General features: G+C 32.4%; 2 protein-coding genes across 5 annotated transcripts in view; both read right to left on the bottom strand.

Moving 5' to 3' along the window:
* The window catches only part of LOC141396900 (D-beta-hydroxybutyrate dehydrogenase, mitochondrial), a 90,729-nt gene that overhangs the window by 42,676 nt on the left and 20,178 nt on the right, over positions 1 to 27,875 (bottom strand). The gene's annotated exons all lie outside the window — the stretch shown is intronic.
* Positions 10 to 6,819, bottom strand: LOC141397447 (uncharacterized). Its single transcript, XM_073973601.1, has one exon. The coding sequence runs from the start codon at positions 2,489 to 2,491 to the stop codon at positions 1,583 to 1,585; it is 909 nt and encodes a 302-aa protein (XP_073829702.1). The 5' UTR covers positions 2,492 to 6,819; the 3' UTR covers positions 10 to 1,582.

The following is a 27,875-nucleotide window of genomic DNA, read 5'->3' as shown; positions in this document are numbered from 1 at the left end:
TCTTTATAATTTTGTCTCCGATATGGAAGAGATTGTTATCATTGTCCACATTTGGAATGGAATTGTAGGATTGAAAATCTATTAAACAGCACTCATAACTACCCTCTCCCAATTCAATAGGAGGTGAATAGTTTGAGTGTAAAATTGATGATTTACCCGTCAAAGTAAACGTTGTTGACATTGTAAGATTCTTTCTAGTAATAAGTAAAACATCAAATATACATATGTTTATATAAGGTTTTTATTTATTTTATTAAATTTATTTAAATGTGTTAAGTTTACAATACATTTGTCTTATCTATCCAGGAATTATGCTTGTTTGAAAATCCCAGCCATTTAACAAAGACTTTATCACCCTTTGTTTTTAATATTTTTTCTACTAAGTATGTGTTGGGATATTTTGTGGGTAAAAGTTCTTCTTTATAGAAACATCCATGTATGGGATTTCCTTCGTAGTCTTCTAGTAAATAAGTAGCAGGGTTGGTTAATCGTATTCCTCTTATTTTGAATATTTCTGCAGTCCAATTTGGAGTATACCCCTTTTCAAATTGATGTTTATATTTGCTGATCCGTACATGATCACCAGCACGAAGATTTTGCCTCTTAAAGATTTTTATGTGGTTATATACAGTTTTTAACAACATCTGCTCATTCGATGATTTTACTTGAATAGGTGCCATTTTTATTGTTCGATGACGAGTTTTGTTGTATTGATCAACCAGGTCTCTATAAATATCAATCCATTGATAATTTCCATTGTAGCTAAACTCCTTCCACATCATACCTTTTAGAGTTCTATTGAAGCGTTCAACAATTGAGGCTTTCAAGACACTGTATGTAGAGTAGTGGTTTATTGAATGTTTCTGCATTAATTTTTTAAATTCCTTGTTGAAAAATTCTTTTCCATCATCGGTTTGCAAATTCTTTGGAATTCTTCCATCTTTCAAAATTTTTTCAAATGCTTTATATACTTCCGTTGCTGTTTTTGTTTTAAGTGCTTCGCACCAGGCAAATTTCGAAAAGGTGTCGATAACAGTAAGCATAAATCTGTATCCCCTGTTTGTTTTGGAATAGTTGCCCATTTCAACTAAATCAGCTTGCCAAAGATCATCGATCCCCTTTGTAATAACCCTTCGTCTTTTAAAATTTCTTCGTGCTTGAGAGTGAAGTTCGTTCACCAATCCTCGTTTTTCCATTATTCAAGTTTTGGGGGATATATTAGAGCAATTGAGTTGAATGGGGGTTGAGATAAGACTTTAAAAATTTCCTTATGTGATTGTTTGAGATGGGATATTTCTTCTCTTAGTTGAGTACACTCCTGAATGATATTTTGGTTTAATACTTCTTGTATGTGCTTGATTTATGAATGTATGTATGCTTGGTTGATCGCATCCGTTCCTTCTGTTGGGGGTGCAACGTTCCTAATTTTTTTATTTTGCACGTCAAGGTTGTTATCTTCGTCAATATTAATTCCCAGTATTCTCGAAACATTTTCTCTTACTTCTATTGAGTGGGTTTTTGGATTATAATGATGACCAAACTTGTCAACAGTCATAGGTTGATTGTTTCCTTTAAAGTTTACTTAATAGATTATGTTGCCTTCTCGCAGTTCTTCGATAATCGAAACAATCTCATTAGTATGATTATTGTTTCCGGCTTGTTGTGATGCCATCAACAGCTTTAATCGTTCTACCAACTCGTTAGGATCGTCCCAGTATATATAGTTGGGTTTACTTGGACTTAGTGTCATTAAGCCTTTGCCACTGTGAGTATCCCCCATTAACTTTTTAATTATCCGCTTATATTTTTGTCCTTTGTTACCCTTGATTCTACCATTAGGGTCATAGTTTATTTTAAATGCATTTGAGTCCAACAAGATTGTTTTATATATGTCGAGTTCTGTAGGATCATATTTTTTGGGGTTTTGATAAAATAAGAGTTCAAATAGTCCTGGTGTAAATGCCCAATTTTTATTTCCAATCGTAATCTTTTCATCGCTGATTTTCAGTGGTTTATCTCCAAACATCCATTCACCATTTTCATCTTTATGCGGTCCATATACTGTATCTAGTTTTTTATTTTTCTTTAAGAGTGTTAGATTAATAGGATCGTCTTCATCATCCTCATTTTCTGAATAAAATGTGTCATCTCTTGAGGTGTTGTAAGTATCATCATTTTGTAAATAATCTCCTTTATCCTCTTTCCCCTCCAATATACTTGGTTCAAGCTTAATCTCCGGTTTATATTTTTTAAAGGGTGTACTCGCTACAAAAGATTCTCTAAATGAATCCATATTCTCCTTCTTGGGTGCAATCATTTTGGTTGCATTCTCAGTTGAAAGCTTTAGTAGTTTGTTTATGGGTTCTGTTAATGGTTTAAAAGTGTTTGTCAATTCAGTAGTTTTAGCATCTTCGCCCATTTTAATGCTTTGAAATTTTCTTTTCAAAACATTTTTGGACTTTACAAGTCGTTTCAACATTGCTTCCTCCATGGTTGCAGGTGTACTAATGTAAATATACTATATAACATCTTTTAAATAATATTATGGTTGAATAAATGTATGAAAGCCTTTCCGATATCTCCCAGAGTGAATTTCATCATCTTTAGAAATCGTCAGAAATCCATACTTTTCTTTCCAGCATTCATGACACATGTCTTTGAAGATATCAAAACTCATGTCACATCCAACATGATCGTTGTATATGTGTCTTAAATTCAGATCGTCTTGTTTAAACATGATTATCATATTGGCATTATCACGCAACAAATGCTTTGGGATACGGGTGTATGTTTGACATAAGTAAAATGAGTCAACATTCTTATGTCGTCCCATACTAAAGTAGTTTTTAATATTGTTTTGTTTATCACACGCTACATCGTCAAAAATCATGATTGAGTTTGGTTTTATTTCATCTGGTTGTATAACATCATCATTATTGGTGAATGTAAACAACCCCATCCCTTTTACAGAGGAAATCAGTTTCTTTAGGTACTCATATGTCGGTTGATATAGCGATTTTGAATAAATGTAAACATTTTCAAATTTTAATCCATTTGGGCTTTCAATCAAACTAAGCATAACATTCGTCTTTCCACAGTTTGATGGACCCACTATTAATGCTCGTATAGTATTGGGTAACAAAGTACTATGTCGAGGGGTTTTCTTTTGTATAAAGTCCCCATTTCGTACTGTAATTTTAGCTTGTTGCTCAACTAATCTCATGTTTACAACTAATGACTAGTATAAGAACACATGACTATTTATAATATATATAATCAATTTACATATATATTTTGTTTAGCACATGTGAAAAAGTATAAAATGATTGTTTACAACGCAAATCGATTTATTAGAAAGAAAGCCGTTAAAGGAGGAGGACTTGTAAATAAGTTGATAAACTCTCTTCCAGTCGAACTTCATCTACCAGGTTATCAATTTTGTGGCCCAGGTACAAAGCTAAGAAAACGTATACAAAGAGGAGATCAAGGTGTTAATCCACTGGATGCTGCTTGTAGAAAACACGATATTGCTTATTCACAGAACAAAGATATTGAACAACGACATATTGCTGATCGTGAACTAACTGAACGAGCTTGGGAACGAGTAAAATCAAAGGATAGTAGCATTGGAGAAAAAATAAACGCATATCTTGTAACTAATATAATGAAGGCAAAGACAAAGCTTGGAATGGGGGTGGGTAATAAGAAACCCAAACAAATACTTGGTCAACAAATATTTAAAAATGCTATAAAGAATGCAACAGATTCCCTTAAAAGCGTTAAACCAACTGATATTAATGCTGCCATCAAAATAGCAAGGAAAGAAATACAAAAGACATTCCGAGGAAAAAAGTCAAAGGTGGTCATACCAAGAGTAATAAGGGTACCCAAAAGGGGAGGATTTCTTCCTCTCATACCTATTCTAACTGGGTTGGGAGCGTTGGGTGCATTAGCTTCGGGCAGTTCAGCGATAACCAATGCAGTTTTGAATGCTAAAAAAGCCAAAGAAGAGTTGCAAGAGCAGACCAGACACAACAAAACCATAGAAGCTATAGCTATGGGTAAAGGTCTCTATCTCAAACCATACAAAAAAGGCTATGGAATTTATGTTGATGAAAATGAAACGCCAAAAAACTAATAAAACAGCTGCCCAAAGGTCCACTTACCGATACACATATCAATACATTTGGAAAGAAATACATCCCTTACTTTAGAGGTGTTTATATGCGCGATAAACTACCTAAAAAGCCTTATCGAATCGAATGTGGTGTCGTAAATTTGGATATTGACAGTGGGCCTGGCACACATTGGGTGGCATATTATAAGAATAATAACATCATCGACTATTACGATAGTTTTGGGAACCTTCAACCTCCAGCTGAAATTTTACGTTACTTGGGATCAGCTACAACATATAATTATAAACGAGATCAACGTTTCAATACATACAACTGTGGACATCTTTGCTTAAAATTTTTGTTGGAAATGAGCAAGATTTTATAAATAAAATACACCAACAACAAAAGTATTCTTTACAGTCTAATTCAACTAATCCAAGATGTCGTACCTAATCCAAAGATCGGATGTAGCATTTGCCGACTTTCAATATTGTCATGGAAATGATAAAACCATTTTCATGAAGGAGCTCTCATTTATGTGTGGAACTTCTGTTATTCCGAATCATTTTTTGTTTCGACCACCTTATAGTGCAAAGGAGCTTGATGGAGAAGCACTCAGAACAATCAACTACACCAAAGCACATGTGAATGGATTAGACTGGACCGATGGAGAAATCTGCTACAATGATATCGAGGATGTTCTCTCACCATTAAACAACTATCAATACGTTTTTGTAAATGGGAAAGAAAAGAAATGCTTTTTGGAAAACTATCTTCAAACTAATATTGTTAATTTAGAAAGTAATATGAATCTTAGAACTCGTCAAGATTATTTCACCAACTGTCCAATACATATAGATTCTAAGTATAAATGTGCTGTTAATAATGTATTTAAGATATTTGTTTTCATTGAACAGAAATGGTATTATATTCGTGATATAATACAAGATGGATTGTAAAAACCAAAACATAAAATAAAGATTATAAATAAAACAACAAAGATCTGAGTGTTTTAATTTTTCTCAAATTTTATTCATAGAAGTGCAAGCAATGAATGTGAACAATAATACTAATATTGTTTAAAACTCTCTGGTGCCGCAAACATCTAGACCAATTTCAGGGAGGATATCATCTAAAATATCTTGATTGATGGGAATATTGTTTGTATAAAGTCTTCTCATTAGCGGGCAGCTGTATGACATTCGTAAATGCTCTGCAACAGGACAGTCAGCTTCTTCCCATTGATGGATAAATAATTCACAAAAATAACATCTGGTCAAATCTCCTATACCAATATAATAAAATCCAACTGCAGCCATCGTCTTTGTATCTGGATACGGTAATGGCCAACCATTGAAGGTTTTTAAACGCTCGTCTTCCCTATTAAGCGCAGACATCTTTCTAACTAAAGTACTATTTTCATACTGAAACCTCTATCCCCCCAAATTTAAATAAGAAGCCACAGAAACTTTAAATTTTATAAAAATTCTTTATTTTTGTTTAATACGGTGGATAATAAAATGTTGGAATTTCCAATTGTTTTAACTCTAATTTATATACATCTGATCCGCTGGAATCTTTCAGGGTAGATTTTGTGATAGCATATCCTCCACCAGCTAATTGTTTCACATGTTCGTCTCCTAGTGAAAGAAATCTTGTTGGCAAGTAAAGAATAGAGTCATTTATCCTCAATACAATTCTCTCCCCATATTTTGTTTTGCTCTTGAATGCTCCGGTGATGATGTAATCCTTGTTGTCCTCCATATCCTTCAAAGGAATTATTGATTTGATGTTGAAGGAATTGAAGAAAGTAATTAAATCTCCGCTCGCCATGTCTTCACTTGTACTTTAACTTTTATACTGTGAATCTTATTTAAGATTTTTTGCTTTTTATACGAAAACTGTAGTATGCTAAAACATGAATTTCACAATATTGTGAAATTAATTGGGTATACATATGTTAAGTTATGAACATGAATGAACATGCTCACAGAGAGACTGGCGGACGGACGGAAAACTCCACTTTGATTACGATCATGATTCGGCATGCTTACGGACAGACATATGTTTATTGAAATGTATTTTGTTTACATTAGCGATCAAATGTGGTTCTCTCTCAACTTCTCGGTCTGGCTTCCTCCCACACATATACAGGGTAAATGTGGTTCTCTCCTCAAATCTCGGTCTCGCTCTCTGTAGCACACATACAGGAGGTAAAATATGCAACATTGTTTCATATTTTGCTTCACACATACAGGAGGTAAAATATGCAACATTGTTTCATATTTTGCTTCACACATACAGGAGGTAAAATATGCAACATTGTTTCATATTTTGCTTCACACATACAAGAGGTAAAATATGCAACATTGTTTCATATTTTGCTTCACACATACAGGAGGTAAAATATGCAACATTGTTTCATATTTTGCTTCACACATACAGGAGGTAAAATATGCAACATTGTTTCATATTTTGCTTCACACATACAGGAGGTAAAATATGCAACATTGTTTCATATTTTGCTTCACACATACAGGAGGTAAAATATGCAACATTGTTTCATATTTTGCCTCGCTTATATTTAAACGCTTACATATGTATGTATGTATGTATTCTTGATTATATTATCGAAAAAATGTGGGTCTCTCTCAAATTCTCGGGCTCTCTCCCCCTCATCCGTTCATATAGGTGGCTTAGCCTATCATATTTCTTGTAATTTTTTGTTGTTTTGACCCACTGTGCAGTTAAATTTAACCCTCGCTCTCCAAATACTCTCTCTCTCACACACACACACACACACACACACTCTCTCTCTCCTTCTCTCTCTCTCTCACACACACACACACACTCTCTCTCTCTCTCTCACACACACACACACACACAGACAGGAGGTAAAAAGGTATCAAATTACTGGTCTGGAAGCCCCATTACCCCTCTACTTAATTTTACAACTGTTTTTGCGAGGAATGGTCAGTTTTGAATTTTTGACAATCAAAACATGTACTCAACTGTCCTGTCCTGTGTAAACGCAGGGTTATGCCGGATTTAAAACAAATCCACTCCATATGAGGATTTAAGGCCTGGGTACATAAGCTGCCTCACCTGCTTGCCTTGCTTTTCTGCTTCATTTCTGACATAATAAAAATAAAAGAATAAAGAAGGGCGAGCCAATTTTGAACTGGCAACCCCCTTTTATTTTTTATTCTTTTATCAGAAACAAGCAGGCGAGGCAGATTATGTACCCAGACCTTTATTTTTGTATGGGAAATCTGGTAGATTATCGCCAGATTTAGCAAATAAATCCTGATAATGCGCTAAATCTGGCTAATGAGGACATGTCTAAATGGCCTATACGTCCGTATTCACACGTACACATTTTTCAGAAAAGCAAACTGAATTTTTGTGTATTTTTATTAAATAAAAGCAATTGTTTTTTTCTCCTCTATATTTCTGTGACATACTTGTAGAAAATGTCAACAAAAGCATAGACATTTCCGCCATTTCCAAATTAACGGTGATGACATATTTACGATAATATCGATAGCAATCGATTTTTTGAAATGAAAATCGAAAGTATCTAATGTTGGGAATATCGATAGTTTGCCAGCTCTAGATTACACATTAGTGGTCTGTTCCAGTACTACACATTTCTACACATTTTTACTCCGATAACCGATTTTTCCTTTATGTTATCGAAAAAAATAGTAAAAATGTGTAGAAATGTGCAGTACTGGAACAAACCATAGAGCCGGCAAAAAATCGATGGCACTATCGATAATATCGATTATTTTGTAAAAATGAGTTTGCGTTTGTCGTGGAGAAAATACATTTCAGCGGCCAAATATCCGCGTAAATGTATAAAACACATTTGCATTTGAAAAACGAAAAGTTATATTACAGAGAAGCCATTACATAGTCGATACGTCTGAAGATCTGTTTACCACCAGTGAAACCAGGTAACGTAATTTGGTGACTATGTGGGTTCGAGTCCTTGGCTTTCCTTTTTCACTTGCAAATAATTTCCGATTATCAAGCTTAACTCTAAACGAGAAAATTAATAATAAATGTATTGTGCAAAATGTCAACAAAAGCGTAAACATTTCCGTCATTTTCATTTCCAAATTAATGGTGGTGACAAATGAACGATAATATTTATATCAATCGATTTTTTAAACTATTTTATCTAAAATATCTAATGTTGGGAATATCGATGGTTTGCCAGTTCTACTACACATCCTATAGCTGGGTACATATTAGCTCTGTTCCTTTACGTTCAAGAATCTTCAAGTTTCACCACTTTTTACTCGAAAAGCGTTCCTTTACTTCAGACACCATACAATTCATATGGGAGAAGTTTACAACTTTTGCTACTTTTGCCGGTTTTACCATTTTCAGAAGTAAAGGAACATACCAATTGTCAATTTTGAATGACAGATTTGTTGTTGCTTGCTAGTGTGGCCGTTCATTATTGTCATTCATCATGCAACCACAAAATATTTTGTGGTTGCTGGACGGTTGGACAGTTATCGATAATTGCAAAAAATCGTCATTCAAAACTGACAATGTGTACTGTACTTATCATTCAAAACTGTCAGTCAACGTAAATTCACGAAAATTTGCTGGCAAACAAAAACTTTTGTTTAGCTAAAAATATTTGAAAAATAATATGTAAAGTATTATTTAGAGATCAGGAAAGTAAATTTTCAGCTAGACTTTGATATTAACGAAATAGGCCTCGATTACTGTTAGTTTTGTTATACTAGTGTGCACTATGTTTTATTTTCTTATCAAACACTTATAAAGTAATCATTTTTGTATTTATGTTTTTTATTCGTTCACATTGTCTACAACTTACAACTTGCACGATAATTGTCGCAGCAGTGCGGTCTATAATCAAATTGCCATTTTTTGCATTTATTTTTTTGCAGGTTTGTTGACTCCTTTTGTTGTGAACAGTTTGTTTCTGGGCTGGGCAAAAACAACTGTTGGTGGTGTTGTTTTTGCCATTGTTCGCATTGTTGTAATTGTTTATTGCTAGGCGGCAATGCCATAGTTATGCAATTAATTAATAAAACAGTAAAAACAATTGCAACAACAAGAAAAAAACAACAGTTACAACAAGAAAGCCAAAGAGAAAAATGTTTATTGTTATATCATAACTTGCCTAATAATAATACTACAACTAATAATAACAACAACAACATCAACAACTAAAATTTGCTACGTGTGATGTCTGCATAATTTTTATTGTTTACTTCACTGGTTTGCTGGCTGCGTGGTATCCAAGTTAAATGATTAATTATTTGAAGAAATACTTTTCGTATATACATACATTTTTTTTTATTTGTGATAAATAGTTAGTGTTGGTTGTTTTCGATGGGGGGAAGTAAATTTTATTTAAACATTTCTTCACTTTTTCATTAATAACATAATCTGGTTGTTGATTTAAAATTTTTGAAGTTTGGTGTATTTTTAAATATTCAGTTTTATTCCGCAGTGTTTATTAAGCCCCCTTGGCAATATTGACCTCCCTATAATCAGTTGATTGCGTCTTTCTGCAACTCATTATATTTGTAAATATGTATTAAATTTTTTGGATGAACCAAATTGAACTACATTTTAATAAATTATCTTATTGGTAAAGAAAACAATTTTCGTTAAATCAAGGATTTGATAAAATTTGAATACATTAATTTGCAATTTTTAATTGGGTTAAACAACAACTCAGTGTGAATGAATGTGATATATCGCTTGGCTTCGAAGTCCGAATAGAAGATGGAATGTATGAATGTGAGGGGAGCAAAAGGGGCCTTAGGTTTACAGAAATTTTTAATTTAATCAGAAGAAGTTTAGTTTAGTTTCTAAAGCAAAACCTCTAAATAATTCTATTGATAAAAGGCTTTAAAGAATGTCTTCTTCCATTACCGTTTTTCTATAGCCGAGAATCAACATTACTTTTGCTGATCGTATTAGTCGCTGTCTAATAATTCGTTGTTAACATTTTCAATTCAGACTCAAATGAGAAACATCAAATGCTTTATTAATGAAGACCTTCTTAATGCTTGACTTTGACAATTAGTTTGTTATGTATGTCGTGAGTCTGACTGAGCACTTGCAAAAACTATTTAAGAATGCATGACATGACGAATAGTAGACATTTTTCGAGCTACAGCACAGTATTTTGAAAAATACTCATATTTAAAGTTGACCAAATACATTTAACGAAATTTTAAATTAGTAGCGATCATACGCCACCTTTATTTTGAATATACATAAATCATGCGCCTCATGAACAAATAATTAATAATAGTTATACGCTCCTTAATACATTGTACGCTATTAATACCATGTTTACATTAAAGATTTTGTCCTGGTTAACCTCCTTTATGGGGATTTATTTGACGTATACCCAATGGATTTGACAGTTGCAACCCACTCAATTAACTAAATCCAGTTATATGTAATCGTACTGTAAGAAAGTCTTTAATACATTCTTCTTTTAAAAAACATTTTGTATTTTTGTACCACTGTACCCCCGCCACTTACAAGTCACAGGCCAATTGTAATTAAGAATTTTCTGTATTAATACACATTTACAACAATAAAATATTTAAATATAAAACATTGTAATGTTTGCAACAAAGATATGAGACCTTTAAATTCCACAATGAAAGTAAAACTTGAAACTGTGTCACATAACAAAGAGATACTTGAAATTAACATAAAATTTATGTTTAATAATATAACAACAAACAAAAATTCTGTCATAACTAGGTCAGAATGTTTGTGTAGCACAAGATCAGTTAACTTATGCGTATTTATAAAACAATTGAAAAAAAAAAAACAAAACAATCAACAACATCTATCAAAATTAATTTTAAACACAAGTTCTTGAGACCAAAATTGCCTCAAGTTATAACAAATTCAAATTAAACAAAAATTTTATTTGAATAAACAGCAGCTTTGTCTGCTTAATAAAGCGAACGTAGGTGAATATGTATGAAGATAAAGGAATTATGTGATAAAAATGTAAAAAAGAACATAAAAGAAGTGAACACAATGAGCCAATAATGGGACTTCTTATAGAAGATCACAAAGTCACCTTGCAAAAGGTGGCCGCAAGGTCCTCTTATAGAAGACAAAAGGTCTTCTTTCTAAATAATAGGCTCCTATAGACCCTTTCTAAAAGAAATGCGGCTTCAATAGACTCATCCTGAAGAAAATGCTGCTTCCATAGACTCTTTCTGAAAAAGGGTGTCTCTATAGACCCTTTCTGAAAGAAATGGTGCTTTTATAGACTCATTCGGAAAGCAAAGGTGCTACTATAGACACTCTCTGTAAGAAAGGGTGCTTTTTGAAAGGAAAATAGCCGCTATAGATCCTTCCGGAAAGAAATAGTTCTTATATATAGACCTTTTCTGAGAGAAAGGCTGCGTCTATAGACATTTTCTGAAAGAATGGTTGATATACCCTTTTCAATGGAAGGTGACTTCTATAGACTTTTTCTGAAAGGAAGAATGCTGCTATAGCATCTTTCTCAAAGAAATAATGTTTCTATAGACCCTTTTTGAAGGAAATGCGGATTCAAAGAATTTTTCTAGGAGAAATGTTGCTTCTGTAGACACTTTCTGAAAGAAAGGCCGCTTTTGAAGACCCTTTCTGAAAGAAATGCTGCCTCTGTTGACCCTTTCTGAAAGAAGTGGTACTTCTGTAGACCCGTTCTGAAAGAAAGGGTGCTTCTGTAGACCCTTTGCTGAAAGAAAGGGTACTTATATAGACAATTTCTGAGAGAAAGAGTGCTTCCGCAGACCCTTTTCGAATGAAAGGGTGTTTCTATAGACCCTTTCTGAAAAAAGGGTGCTTCCATTGAACCTTTCTGAAAGAAAGCGTGCTCCTAAAGACCCTCTCTTAATGAAAGGGTGCTGCTATAGACCCTTTCTCAAAGAAAGGGTGCTTCTATAGACCCTTTCTAAAAGAAAAGGTGCTTCTATAGAACCTTCCTGAAAGAAGCGGTGTTTCTATAGACCATGGCTGAAAGCAAGGGTGCTTCTATAAACCCTTTTTGAAAGAAAGGGTGCTTCTATAAAACCTTTTTGAAAGAAAGGGTGCTTCTATAAACCCTTTTTGAAAGAAAGGGTGCTTCTATAAAACCTTTTTGAAAGAAAGGGTGCTTCTATAAACCCTTTTTGAAAGAAAGGGTGCTTCTATAAACCCTTTTTGAAAGAAAGGGTGCTTCTATAAACCCTTTTTGAAAGAAAGGGTGCTTCTATAAACCCTTTTTGAAAGAAAGGGTGCTTCTATAAACCCTTTTTGAAAGAAAGGGTGCTTCTATAAACCCTTTTTGAAAGAAAGGGTGCTTCTATAAACCCTTTTTGAAAGAAAGGGTGCTTCTATAAACCCTTTTTGAAAGAAAGGGTGCTTCTATAAACCCTTTTTGAAAGAAAGGGTGCTTCTATAAACCCTTTTTGAAAGAAAGGGTGCTTCTATAAACCCTTTTTGAAAGAAAGGGTGCTTCTATAAACCCTTTTTGAAAGAAAGGGTGCTTCTATAAACCCTTTTTGAAAGAAAGGGTGCTTCTATAAACCCTTTTTGAAAGAAAGGGTGCTTCTATAAACCCTTTTTGAAAGAAAGGGTGCTTCTATAAACCCTTTTTGAAAGAAAGGGTGCTTCTATAAACCCTTTTTGAAAGAAAGGGTGCTTCTATAAACCCTTTTTGAAAGAAAGGGTGCTTCTATAAACCCTTTTTGAAAGAAAGGGTGCTTCTATAAACCCTTTTTGAAAGAAAGGGTGCTTCTATAAACCCTTTTTGAAAGAAAGGGTGCTTCTATAAACCCTTTTTGAAAGAAAGGGTGCTTCTATAAACCCTTTTTGAAAGAAAGGGTGCTTCTATAAACCCTTTTTGAAAGAAAGGGTGCTTCTATAAACCCTTTTTGAAAGAAAGGGTGCTTCTATAAACCCTTTTTGAAAGAAAGGGTGCTTCTATAAACCCTTTTTGAAAGAAAGGGTGCTTCTATAAACCCTTTTTGAAAGAAAGGGTGCTTCTATAAACCCTTTTTGAAAGAAAGGGTGCTTCTATAAACCCTTTTTGAAAGAAAGGGTGCTTCTATAAACCCTTTTTGAAAGAAAGGGTGCTTCTATAAACCCTTTTTGAAAGAAAGGGTGCTTCTATAAACCCTTTTTGAAAGAAAGGGTGCTTCTATAAACCCTTTTTGAAAGAAAGGGTGCTTCTATAAACCCTTTTTGAAAGAAAGGGTGCTTCTATAAACCCTTTTTGAAAGAAAGGGTGCTTCTATAAACCCTTTTTGAAAGAAAGGGTGCTTCTATAAACCCTTTTTGAAAGAAAGGGTGCTTCTATAAACCCTTTTTGAAAGAAAGGGTGCTTCTATAAACCCTTTTTGAAAGAAAGGGTGCTTCTATAAACCCTTTTTGAAAGAAAGGGTGCTTCTATAAACCCTTTTTGAAAGAAAGGGTGCTTCTATAAACCCTTTTTGAAAGAAAGGGTGCTTCTATAAACCCTTTTTGAAAGAAAGGGTGCTTCTATAAACCCTTTTTGAAAGAAAGGGTGCTTCTATAAACCCTTTTTGAAAGAAAGGGTGCTTCTATAAACCCTTTTTGAAAGAAAGGGTGCTTCTATAAACCCTTTTTGAAAGAAAGGGTGCTTCTATAAACCCTTTTTGAAAGAAAGGGTGCTTCTATAAACCCTTTTTGAAAGAAAGGGTGCTTCTATAAACCCTTTTTGAAAGAAAGGGTGCTTCTATAAACCCTTTTTGAAAGAAAGGGTGCTTCTATAAACCCTTTTTGAAAGAAAGGGTGCTTCTATAAACCCTTTTTGAAAGAAAGGGTGCTTCTATAAACCCTTTTTGAAAGAAAGGGTGCTTCTATAAACCCTTTTTGAAAGAAAGGGTGCTTCTATAAACCCTTTTTGAAAGAAAGGGTGCTTCTATAAACCCTTTTTGAAAGAAAGGGTGCTTCTATAAACCCTTTTTGAAAGAAAGGGTGCTTCTATAAACCCTTTTTGAAAGAAAGGGTGCTTCTATAAACCCTTTTTGAAAGAAAGGGTGCTTCTATAAACCCTTTTTGAAAGAAAGGGTGCTTCTATAAACCCTTTTTGAAAGAAAGGGTGCTTCTATAAACCCTTTTTGAAAGAAAGGGTGCTTCTATAAACCCTTTTTGAAAGAAAGGGTGCTTCTATAAACCCTTTTTGAAAGAAAGGGTGCTTCTATAAACCCTTTTTGAAAGAAAGGGTGCTTCTATAAACCCTTTTTGAAAGAAAGGGTGCTTCTATAAACCCTTTTTGAAAGAAAGGGTGCTTCTATAAACCCTTTTTGAAAGAAAGGGTGCTTCTATAAACCCTTTTTGAAAGAAAGGGTGCTTCTATAAACCCTTTTTGAAAGAAAGGGTGCTTCTATAAACCCTTTTTGAAAGAAAGGGTGCTTCTATAAACCCTTTTTGAAAGAAAGGGTGCTTCTATAAACCCTTTTTGAAAGAAAGGGTGCTTCTATAAACCCTTTTTGAAAGAAAGGGTGCTTCTATAAACCCTTTTTGAAAGAAAGGGTGCTTCTATAAACCCTTTTTGAAAGAAAGGGTGCTTCTATAAACCCTTTTTGAAAGAAAGGGTGCTTCTATAAACCCTTTTTGAAAGAAAGGGTGCTTCTATAAACCCTTTTTGAAAGAAAGGGTGCTTCTATAAACCCTTTTTGAAAGAAATGGTGCTTCTATAAACCCTTTTTGAAAGAAATGGTGCTTCTATAAACCCTTTTTGAAAGAAAGGGTGCTTCTATAAACCCTTTTTGAAAGAAAGGGTGCTTCTATAAACCCTTTTTGAAAGAAAGGGTGCTTCTATAAACCCTTTTTGAAAGAAAGGGTGCTTCTATAAACCCTTTTTGAAAGAAAGGGTGCTTCTATAAACCCTTTTTGAAAGAAAGGGTGCTTCTATAAACCCTTTTTGAAAGAAAGGGTGCTTCTATAAACCCTTTTTGAAAGAAAGGGTGCTTCTATAAACCCTTTTTGAAAGAAAGGGTGCTTCTATAAACCCTTTTTGAAAGAAAGGGTGCTTCTATAAACCCTTTTTGAAAGAAAGGGTGCTTCTATAAACCCTTTTTGAAAGAAAGGGTGCTTCTATAAACCCTTTTTGAAAGAAAGGGTGCTTCTATAAACCCTTTTTGAAAGAAAGGGTGCTTCTATAAACCCTTTTTGAAAGAAAGGGTGCTTCTATAAACCCTTTTTGAAAGAAAGGGTGCTTCTATAAACCCTTTTTGAAAGAAAGGGTGCTTCTATAAACCCTTTTTGAAAGAAAGGGTGCTTCTATAAACCCTTTTTGAAAGAAAGGGTGCTTCTATAAACCCTTTTTGAAAGAAAGGGTGCTTCTATAAACCCTTTTTGAAAGAAAGGGTGCTTCTATAAACCCTTTTTGAAAGAAAGGGTGCTTCTATAAACCCTTTTTGAAAGAAAGGGTGCTTCTATAAACCCTTTTTGAAAGAAAGGGTGCTTCTATAAACCCTTTTTGAAAGAAAGGGTGCTTCTATAAACCCTTTTTTGAAAGAAAGGGTGCTTCTATAAACCCTTTTTGAAAGAAAGGGTGCTTCTATAAACCCTTTTTGAAAGAAAGGGTGCTTCTATAAACCCGTTTTGAAAGAAAGGGTGCTTCTATAAACCCTTTTTGAAAGAAAGGGTGCTTCTATAAACCCTTTTTGAAAGAAAGGGTGCTTCTATAAACCCTTTTTGAAAGAAAGGGTGCTTCTATAAACCCTTTTTGAAAGAAAGGGTGCTTCTATAAACCCTTTTTGAAAGAAAGGGTGCTTCTATAAACCCTTTTTGAAAGAAAGGGTGCTTCTATAAACCCTTTTTGAAAGAAAGGGTGCTTCTATAAACCCTTTTTGAAAGAAAGGGTGCTTCTATAAACCCTTTTTGAAAGAAAGGGTGCTTCTATAAACCCTTTTTGAAAGAAAGGGTGCTTCTATAAACCCTTTTTGAAAGAAAGGGTGCTTCTATAAACCCTTTTTGAAAGAAAGGGTGCTTCTATAAACCCTTTTTGAAAGAAAGGGTGCTTCTATAAACCCTTTTTGAAAGAAAGGGTGCTTCTATAAACCCTTTTTGAAAGAAAGGGTGCTTCTATAAACCCTTTTTGAAAGAAAGGGTGCTTCTATAAACCCTTTTTGAAAGAAAGGGTGCTTCTATAAACCCTTTTTGAAAGAAAGGGTGCTTCTATAAACCCTTTTTGAAAGAAAGGGTGCTTCTATAAACCCTTTTTGAAAGAAAGGGTGCTTCTATAAACCCTTTTTTAAAGAAAGGGTGCTTCTATAAACCCTTTTTTAAAGAAAGGGTGCTTCTATAAACCCTTTTTGAAAGAAAGGGTGTTTCTATAAACCCTTTTTGAAAGAAAGGGTGTTTCTATAAACCCTTTTTGAAAGATAGGCTGCCTTTATAACCTTTCTTCAGGAAAGGGTGCTTCCATAGACCCTTTTTGAAATGGTTTTCTATAGACCCTTTTTGAAATGGTTTTCTATAAACCCTTTCTGATAGAAAGGGGCGCTTCTATAGACCCTTTTTGATAGAAAGGGGCGCTTCTATAGACCCTTTCTAATCGAAAGGGGCGCTTCTATAGACCCTTTCTGATAGGAAGGGGCACCTCTATAGACCCTTGCTGAAAGAGATGCGGATAATGTAGACCCTTTTTGAAAGAAATACTGCTTCTATAGACACTTTTTCTAGGAGAAAGGTTGCTTCTGTAGACACTTTCTGAAAGAAGGGCTGCTTCTGCGGACCCTTTCTGAAAGCAGTGGTACTTCTGTAGACCCGTTCTGAAAGAAAGGGTGCTTCTGTAGCCCTTTGCTGAAAGAAAGGATATTTATATAGACAATTTCTGAATGAAAGTGTGCTTCCATAGAACATTTCTGAAGGAAAGGGTGCTTCCATAGACCTGTTCTGAAAGAAAGAGTGCTTCCATAGACCTTTTCTGAAAGAAAGAGTGCTGCCATAGACCCTTCTGAAAGAAAGGATTCTTATATAGACACTTTTGAAAGATAGAGATAGAAAAAGTTGTTATCGACAACTATTTCTATCGAAAAAGTTGTTATCTACAACCATTTCTATAGAAAAAGTTGTTATCTACAACCATTTCTATAGAAAAAGTTGTTATCTACAACCATTTCTATAGAAAAAGTTGTTATCTACAACCATTTCTATAGAAAAAGTTGTTATCTACAACCATTTCTATAGAAAAAGTTGTTATCGACAACTGTTTCTATAGAAAAAGTTGTTATCGACAACTGTTTCTATAGAAAAAGTTGTTATCGACAACTGTTTCTATAGAAAAAGTTGTTATCGACAACTGTTTCTATAGAAAAAGTTGTTATCGACAACTGTTTCTATAGAAAAAGTTGTTATCGACAACTGTTTCTATAGAAAAAGTTGTTATCGACAACTGTTTCTATAGAAAAAGTTGTTATCGACAACTGTTTCTATAGAGAAAGTTGTTATCGACAACTGTTTCTATAGAAAAAGTTGTTATCGACAACTGTTTCTATAGAGAAAGTTGTTATCGACAACTGTTTCTATAGAAAAAGTTGTTATCGACAACTGTTTCTATAGAGAAAGTTGTTATCGACAACTGTTTCTATAGAAAAAGTTGTTATCGACAACTGTTTCTATAGAAAAAGTTGTTATCGACAACTGTTTCTATAGAAAAAGTTGTTATCGACAACTGTTTCTATAGAAAAAGTTGTTATCGACAACTGTTTCTATAGAAAAAGTTGTTATCGACAACTATTTCTATAGAAAAAGTTGTTATCGACAACTATTTCTATAGAAAAAGTTGTTATCGACAACTATTTCTATAGAAAAAGTTGTTATCGACAACTATTTCTATAGAAAAAGTTGTTATCGACAACTATTTCTATAGAAAAATTGTTATCGACAACTATTTCTATAGAAAAAGTTGTTATCGACAACTATTTCTATAGAAAAAGTTGTTATCGACAACTATTTCTATAGAAAAAGTTGTTATCGACTACTATTTCTATAGAAAAAGTTGTTATCGACAACTATTTCTATAGAAAAAGTTGTTATCAACAACTATTTCTATAGAAAAAGTTGTTATCGACATCTATTTCTATAGAAAAAGTTGTTATCGACATCTATTTCTATAGAAAAAGTTGTTATCGATAACTATTTCTATAGAAAAAGTTGTTATCGGCAACAATTTCAATAGAAAATTGTGTTATCAAAAACTATTTTTATGCAAAATTTTGTTATCGGCATTTCTCTACGTGGAAAATTTGTTATTGACAGAGAAAATATTGTCCGCGAAATATATTTTTTGGATCAACGTGATCCAGAAAATAAAACTCGTAATTTAAATAGTCAATTACACGGAAAATACTTCAAATAAAACACATGTTTTCCTAAATTTGTAAACGCATTTTAAGACTGTAATTTATAATGAAAACCATAGTGTTTTACACTAGCGGTCATCTGAATAGGTTTGAATTTTTTTCTTTTTATATGTTAAGGTATCTTCTGATGTGTTTGTATTGCAGATCCATACTATTTAGTTTTTGAGAGTCCTATACTATGCCAACATTCCCAAGAAAAAACTTGACGGTGTTGCTATATTTTCGGAAAATATCCTAATTATAATAAAAAATGTACAAAAAGTGACCAATTTTTGCGATCATCAGAATAGGTTTGAATCAAATAAAATTGAAAAATTGTACTATAGAAGCAAATATTGCGCAGTTTTTTGGTTTAGTTTAGTAAAATGGAACATTCTGATAAATCCTACAACAAATTTGACCCGCTTTATTTGGAACGTGGGTTCAATTCTCAACATTGAAAAGTTACCAAGAACTTTCAGATAAAATCAAGAAATACTCAAACCAAAACGTTTTATAAATTTGCTTTAAATGACTTTTTGATTTCGTTAGATCTATTCTGAGCTTCGAAAATTGTCTGAAAGCAAATACCAAGTGTAGCCATATTATTAGGATCGATAAAATAGAAAGGTCATTGAAAATAGATGGTATTTTAGTTCAAGTTTCATTTTTTAACTATCCTTGCAGTACAAATTTGTGTGTTATCATGCTCATAAATCCACCATAGTTGACCACATGTATCATTAATGTTCGAAAATTGGTATGGAAGAATGTTTCTTCGACGACAATAAAGTAGAAAATTGTAATTCAGATTTAAGTCAAAGGGGCATGATATCGCCGACTTTTATAGTGCTGTATAACCTCAGTAGTCCATTCTTTTGTACTTATTCGTGTTTGTTTTATGACTTGTGAACAGAAAAAAACTTTTTGAACTGACTATATAGGTATTACAGCACTATAACAGTCGGTGATATCATGCCCTTTTGTCTTAAATTTGAATTACAATTTTCTACTTTATTGTCGTCGATTAAACATTCTTCCAGACCAATTTTCGAACATTTATGATACATGTGGTCAACTATGGTGGATTTATGAGCATGATAACACATAAATTTGTACTGCAAGGATAGTTAAAAAATGAAACTTGAACTAAAATACCATCTATTTTCAATGACCTTTCTATTTTATCGATCCTAATAATATGGCTACACTTGGTATTTGCTTTCAGACAATTTTCGAAACTCAGAATAGATCTAACGAAATCAAAAAGTCATTTAAAGCAAATTTATAAAACGTTTTGGTTTGAGTATTTCTTGATTTTATCTGAAAGTTCTTGGTAACTTTTCAATGTTGAGAATTGAACCCACGTTCCAAATAAAGCGGGTCAAATTTGTTGTAGGATTTATCAGAATGTTCCATTTTACTAAACTAAACCAAAAAACTGCGCAATATTTGCTTTGATAGTAAAATTTTTCAATTTTATTTGATTCAAACCTATTCTGATGATCGCAAAAATTGGTCACTTTTTGTACATTTTTTATTATAATTAGGATATTTTCCGAAAATATGGCAACACCGTCAAGTTTTTTCTTGGGAATGTTGGCATAGTATAGGACTCTCAAAAACTAAATAGTATGGATCTGCAATACGAACACATCAGAAGATACCTTAACATATAAAAAGAAAAAAATTCAAACCTATTCAGATGACCGCTAGTGTATATCTCTATCTTATCTCTCAAAATAAAGTAATTTATTTGCTGGTGTTTGGTATTACAGCAATTTACAAATTGATAGGATTTACTCACGCATTTGTTTTGCAATTATGTTAAATTGTTGTCATCTTAATGCCATAATTAGACACCATAACACCACAAAACTTACATCTGTGACAGTGACGATATAATGAACAACATAGCTTAATGCCAAAATTTAAAATCAGAAAAAATGTCAAAATACAAGTTTTCGAATTGAAATCATAGCTTATGCTGAAGCCACCAAATCCCCAAATTGTCAACAACATTGACGTGATAATGTTTTGCGAGTTGTTGTGGCGTGGCATGCAACCAAATTAACAATTTCTTGAAAATTATGTTTTCCCGTTTCTATGATTTATTTCCGTTTCCTGTAAATGGCTTGCATTACCTCGTTGCAGTGGTCGTTCGCTATTAGATTGAATTCCATTTAAAGAAAAACGGCTAACAATGTTAATAAAGAGCAATTTCCGATACCCCATTGTATTAAATTGCGTAGCCGAGGTGTTTGTTTTGGCTTTTATTATATAGCAACTATTAAATAATAATCACACAGGCAATATAACAACGGAGGCTATTGCTAAAGATAATGCTGGCGATGTTGATGATGATGATGATGACCATTATAAATACAGATTGCACAGCAGGTTGACAAGTTCATTGGCAGTTAATAACATTATAAAATTGATACTTCTTTTATTAAATATTTGATTTATTTAACAGGCATTGTTATCGATAACAACACATTACAATGACAATAACAATGGTTAGCATATTTTTTGCAAAGAAAGGTGGAAACAAACCATAAAGTTAGGTTTGTTTACATCAATATATTTCAACAACAATAGTAGTAGGTTGTTAGAGAAAATAGTATTCGGATAATATTATTATATCTCGACAAACATTAACCGGATAACGTTTTCTTTGGGAAAACATATATACCCTCTCTTAGGCTACATTTACATTAGCACCCATTGTCATGATTATTGCTCCAACAAATTCATTTGACGAATATTTTCAAGCATTTTATCAAGATACAAATATTTATAATGATAATGACCTTTAGTGTAATAGCTCTTTTCCCCCCCTAGACCCTCTAAATGAGAGTAAATGTTAGTATGTGGGTGCCCCAACGTTCGTTTAAATATCACGTACATTGGATGATAAGCGGATCATGTTCTTTAACTTCGTTTACATCAATTCTATCGAAGGGATCTAGCGCACATATTTAACAGATTTTTTAATGAGGAAGAAGTGAACCACTGTGGTACTGTGGTGCAATGGTAACATATCGTGGCATATTTGGAGCTCCAAACAACTGTTCCCAGTCATAATAAATATCAAACTTTCGTATCAATTTCTTTTAATTTCGCTTTGTGTATTTTTTCAATGAACTGTTTTTGTTCGAGGACCTATTTTTTGGATCATGGTAGGTGTCATCCATTCAACATAATTCTATAAGTAACTCTCTATTTCTACAATGAGAACTGCATCCAATTTAACTAAGAAGATGTAAACTGCAATACCCAGCCTCACATTCTATAATAATTAGAGCGAAAAAAGCTATTAAAAAATTGAAAGCCAAATAAAACTCTTAAACAATTTTTAACATGCAAATATAAATTGCATGGAAATTGCTGACCGCTTGCAATCTTGGCCAAAACAAAAACATACCCACTGACACAAAGTGAATGTTAATCGGAGTTTCAGTTTTCATACCTTTTTTTGTAGCTAATCTGTAATAAAATTATAATTTATGATAATGTATTTAAATATCGCGTCTATCTTAAGACAAAAAAACACTTACGTTTTCTCTTAATTACATATGTATTTGCAATACAAAAACAACAACAACAAACAGCGGTAAATATATAATTAAATTAGGAAATAAGGCAAATCTTACACAGCCATCATCTTGTTTGAAGCAAAAAAAAAACATCATAAAAATTAAAAACAATAAATTACTTGAATAATTGAGCCGACAAAATTAAATGGAGCTTGGAGTGTTTTCTCACCAAAAACAATTTTTCTGTAGAAATATTTGTCGATAATAATTTTTTCCCATGGAAATAACTGTCGATAACAACTTTTTTTATGGAAATAGTTGTCGATAACAAATTTTCCATGGAAACAATTATCGATAACAATTTTTTTCATGGAAACAGTTGTCGATAACAACTTTTCCATGGAAATAGTTGTCGATAACATCTTTATCTACAGTAATGGTTGTCGATAACATCTTTATCTATAGAAATGGTTGTCGATAACAACTTTTTCCATAGAAATAGTTGTCGATAACAACTCTTTCTACAGAAATAGTTGTCGATAACAACTTTTTCTACAGAAATAGTTGTCGATAACAACTTTTTCTATAGAAATAGTTGTCGATAACAACCTTTCCATGGAAACAATTGTCGATAACAACTTATTCCTTGGAAATAGTTGTCGATAACAACTTTTTCTATAGAAATAGTTGTCGATAACAACTTTTTCTATAGAAATAGTTGTCGATAACAACTTTTTCTATAGAAATAGTTGTCGATAACAACTTTTTCTATAGAAATAGTTGTCGATAACAACTTTTTCTATAGAAATAGTTGTCGATAACAACTTTTTCTATAGAAATAGTTGTCGATAACAACTTTTTCTATAGAAACAGTTGTCGATAACAACTTTTTCTATAGAAATAGTTGTCGATAACAACTTTTTCTATAGAAATAGTTGTCGATAACAACTTTTTCTATAGAAATAGTTGTCGATAACAACTTTTTCTATAGAAATAGTTGTCGATAACAACCTTTTCTATAGAAATAGTTGTCGATAACAACTTTTTCTATAGAAATAGTTGTCGATAACAACTTTTTCTATTGAAATAGTTGTCGATAACAACTTTTTCTATAGAAATAGTTGTCGATAACAACTTTTTCTATAGAAATAGTTGTCGATAACAACTTTTTCTATAGAAATAGTTGTCGATAACAACTTTTTCTATAGAAATAGTTGTCGATAACAACTTTTTCTATAGAAATAGTTGTCGATAACAACTTTTTCTATAGAAATAGTTGTCGATAACAACTTTTTCTATAGAAATAGTTGTCGATAACAACTTTTTCTATAGAAATAGTTGTCGATAACAACTTTTTCTATAGAAATAGTTGTCGATAACAACTTTTTCTATAGAAATAGTTGTCGATAACAACTTTTTCTATAGAAATAGTTGTCGATAACAACTTTTTCTATAGAAATAGTTGTCGATAACAACTTTTTCTATAGAAATAGTTGTCGATAACAACTTTTTCTATAGAAATAGTTGTCGATAACAACTTTTTCTATAGAAATAGTTGTTGATAACAACTTTTTCTATAGAAATAGTTGTCGATAACAACTTTTTCTATAGAAATAGTTGTCGATAACAACTTTTTCTATAGAAATAGTTGTCGATAACAACTTTTTCTATAGAAATAGTTGTCGATAACAACTTTTTCTATAGAAATAGTTGACGATAACAACTTTTTCTATAGAAACAGTTGCCGATAACGACTTTTTCTATAGAAATAGTTGTCGATAACAACTTTTTCCATGAAAATAATTGTCGATAACAACTTTTACTATAGAAATAGTTGTCGATAATAACCTTTTCTATAGAAATAGTTGTCGATAACAACATTTTCTATAGAAGTAGTTGTCGATAACAACATTTTCTATAGAAATAGTTGTCTAAAACAACTTTTTCTATAGAAATAGTTGTCTAAAACAACTTTTTCTATAGAAATAGTTGTCTAAAACAACTTTTTCTATAGAAATAGTTGTCTATAACAACTTTTTCTATAGAAATAGTTGTCGATAACAACTTTTTCTATAGAAATAGTTGTCCATAACATCTTTTTCTATAGAGATAGATGTCGATAACAACTGTTTCCATGGAAATAGTTGTCGATAACAAGTTTTTCTATAGAAATAGTTGTCGATAACTAGTTTTTCTATAGAAATAGTAGTCGACAACAGCTTTTTGTATAGAAATTGCTGTGTTTGTCACCGAAATGGTTGTCGATTAACACTTTTTCCATGGAAATAATTGTCGATAACAAATGTTTCTATGGATATAGTTGTCGATAACACCTTTTTCTGAAGAAATGGTTGTCGATAACAGTTTTTCTGTAGAAATAGTTGTCGATAGCAACTTTTTCTGTATAAATGGTTGTCAATAAAAACTTTTTCCATAGAAATAGCAGTCGATAAACACCTATTCCCTAAACTAGATGCCGATTACAACAGTTTCTATCGACATATTTGTCGTTGACATTTTTTTATAGAAATAGAAAATTTGTTCATAACATCTCTTTCCATGAAATAGTTGCCGATAACAACATTTTCCGTGGAAATAGTTATCGGTAACAATTGTTTTCAAGGAACTTGTTAAAGATAGCAATTTTTTCTGTCGAAATAGTTGACGATAACAACCTTTTCTCATTGAAAATGATTTTTCACATCACAATTTGAAATGCCACTTTTTCTTTGGGTGTAACGCCAGAAATGCACAGCATGACTTTTGTAACGCATTCGGTTTTACTTAATTAAATAATTGTTCAATCAAGCAGAAATTTAAGAAACTGCACTAAATTAAAGAATGAAAATTTTGAAATTCTTTGCAACAAACACACAGTTCTTATGTTACAAAAACAATTTACAAAAATATAATGACTTAATGGTCTATTTATTTATTGAGGGAGCCAGCAGCCTATTCTAAAAGGCAGTGCATGCTTCCAAACCCACAACAACGTTCATTAAATACATTTTTACAAAAAGAGTTGGGGTGCAATGTAGCGTTGGGCCAGTTTTTTAAACGCCAAGAATTGCATAAGAAGAATTACTCTATGTCATGAAATTGTCATTGTAAATAAGGTCGAACGGAAAGAGGAAGTCAAGTCACACTGACTAACTAACTTGGGGATTGGTCGGCCATAGTATTGTTGTTGCGGTTTCTTTAAGTTATGCTTGATTGATATGTTTGCCAAGCTGTTAAGGTTTATGACGACGACGATTGGAGTATGGCTTTGAAGTTGTAATGGGAAATGTGTAAACGTTTTCGTTTGTGTTTATAGGTTGTTTGCAGGGAGGAAATCGATATGGGTCAATAATTTACTTTTACTTTATTTATGGGTTGTTTTTACTTTTTGTTCAACGTTACATTTGCTAATGGCAACCACCGTCCGTGTGTTTTGGAAAAGACCATACATTGTTGCCGTTCCTTTTATTTTTCTTTTTGTAAAGATCGTCTTAATCCAATTATTTTTTCCACAATTTTGTAATTAATTATAAAACAATTTGTTGGATTTTAAACCTTTTTAAACTACATGTAGTTGATGGTGCATGGCGAAAGGGTGTTGGAATTTTGGAATGCTAGACAAAAATACCAATTTTATTGACAGATATTTCCATTAAACAAAAATAGCCATTGGCCGCTATTTTAATGAAAAAAATGTATCGAAAACTATATTAATAGGAAACATTTTTATAGGCATCTAATTCCATTAAATATTGTTATCGACAATTATTTTAGTGAAAAACTAGCTATCGACGACTATTTTCATAGAAAAAGTTGTTATCGACAACAATTTTCATGAGAAAAGGTTGTTATAGCCAACTATTTCCATGGAAAAGGCTGTCATCCACAATTATTTTCATGGAAAAAGTTGTTATCGTTAACTATTTTCATAAGAACAAGTTATAAACAACTATTTTCATGGAAAAAGTTGTTATAGACAAATATTTCCATCGTAAAAGTTGTTATCGACAACTATTTCCATGGAAAAGCATGCTATTGAAAACTATATCGATGGAAAAAGTTGTTATCGAAAACTATCACCATGGAAAAAATTGTAATCGACAAGTGTTTCCATGGAAAAAGTTGATATCGATAACTATTTCCATGGCAATAGTTGTGAGCAATCACTTTTCAATAGAAAAAATTTATCGACTACTATTTCCAGGGAAAATGTATGACAGACAATTATTAATATGTAAAATACACAAAAAGTTGTTATCGAAAACTATTTCCATTGAAAAGTTGTTATCGAAAACTATTTCCATGGAAAATATTGTTATCGACAACTATTTCCATTAAAAAATTATCATCGACAACTATTTCAATGAAAAATGTTGTTATCGACAACAAAAAGTTGTTATCGAAAACCGTTTCCATGTAATATTTTGTTATCGACAACCATTTGCATGAAAAAAAATTGTTATCGATAACTATTTCCATGGCAAAGGTTGTTATCGACAATTATTTGGAAAAAGTTATTATCGACAACTATTTCCTTGGAAAAAGTTGTTATCGACAACTATTTCCATGGAAAAGGTAGCTATCGAAATCTATTTCCATGGAAAAAATTGTTATCGACAACTATTTCCATGGAAAAAGTAGCTATCGAAATCTAATTCCATGGAAAAAATTTTTATCGACAACTATTTCCATAACAAAGGTTTTTATCAACAACTATTTCCATGAACAATTTTGTTATCGATACAAATTTCCATGGAAAAGTTAATATCGACCACTATTTCCATGGAAAAAGTTACTGTCTACAACTATTTCCTGACTATCGACAACTGTTTACATGGAGAAGGTTGTTATCGACAACTGTTTCCATAGAAAAAGTTGTTATATACGACTATTTCCAGGAAAAAGTTGTTATCGACAACTACTTATATGGAAAATTTGTTATCGACAACTATTTCTATGGAAAGGTTGCTATCGACAACTATTACCACAGAAAAGGTTGCTATCGAAATCTATTTCCATGGAAAAAATTGTTATTGACAACTATTTCCATCAAAAAGGTTGTTATCGGCAATTCTTTCCATGGAAAAATATTATCGACAACTATTTCCATGGGAAGAATTTTTATCGACAACTATTTATAAAAAAAAGTTGTTATCAACACATATTTCTATGGAAAAAGTTGCTATCGACAGCTATTTTCAGGGAAAAATTGTTATCGACAACTATTTTCATGGAAAAAGTTTTTATCGACAACTATTTCCATGGAAAAAGTTGTTATCGACAACTAATTTCATCGATAAAATAGTTATCGACACATGTTTCCATGTAAAAAGTTGTTATCGACAACTATTTCCATGGAAAAGGTTGTTTTCGACAACTATTTCAATGTTATCGACAACTATTTCCATAGAAAAAGTTGTAATCTACAACTAATTTCATCGATAAAATAGTTATCGACACATGTTTCCATGTAAAAAGTTGTTATCGACAACTATTTCCATGGAAAAAGTTGTTATCGACAATTATTTTCATGGAAAAAGTTTTTATCGACAACTATTTCCATGGAAAAAGTTGTTATCGACAACTATTTCCATGGAAGAAGTTGTTATCGACAACTATTTCCATGGAAAAAGTTTTTATCGACAACTATTTGCATGGAAAAAGTTTTTATCGACAACTATTTCCATTGCAAAAGTTGTCATGCACAACTATTTCCATGGAAAATTTGTTATCGACAACTATTTCCTTTGCAAAAGTTGTCATGCACAACTATTTCCATGGAAAATTTGTTATCGACAACTATTTCCCCGGAAAAAGTTTTTATCGACAACTATTTCCATGGA

The sequence above is a fragment of the Musca autumnalis genome, unplaced genomic scaffold (assembly GCF_047663935.1).
Source record: "Musca autumnalis isolate F117 unplaced genomic scaffold, ASM4766393v1 scaffold_3, whole genome shotgun sequence".
Lineage (NCBI taxonomy): Eukaryota > Metazoa > Arthropoda > Insecta > Diptera > Muscidae > Musca > Musca autumnalis.
This window is presented reverse-complemented; position numbering and strand designations above follow the sequence as displayed.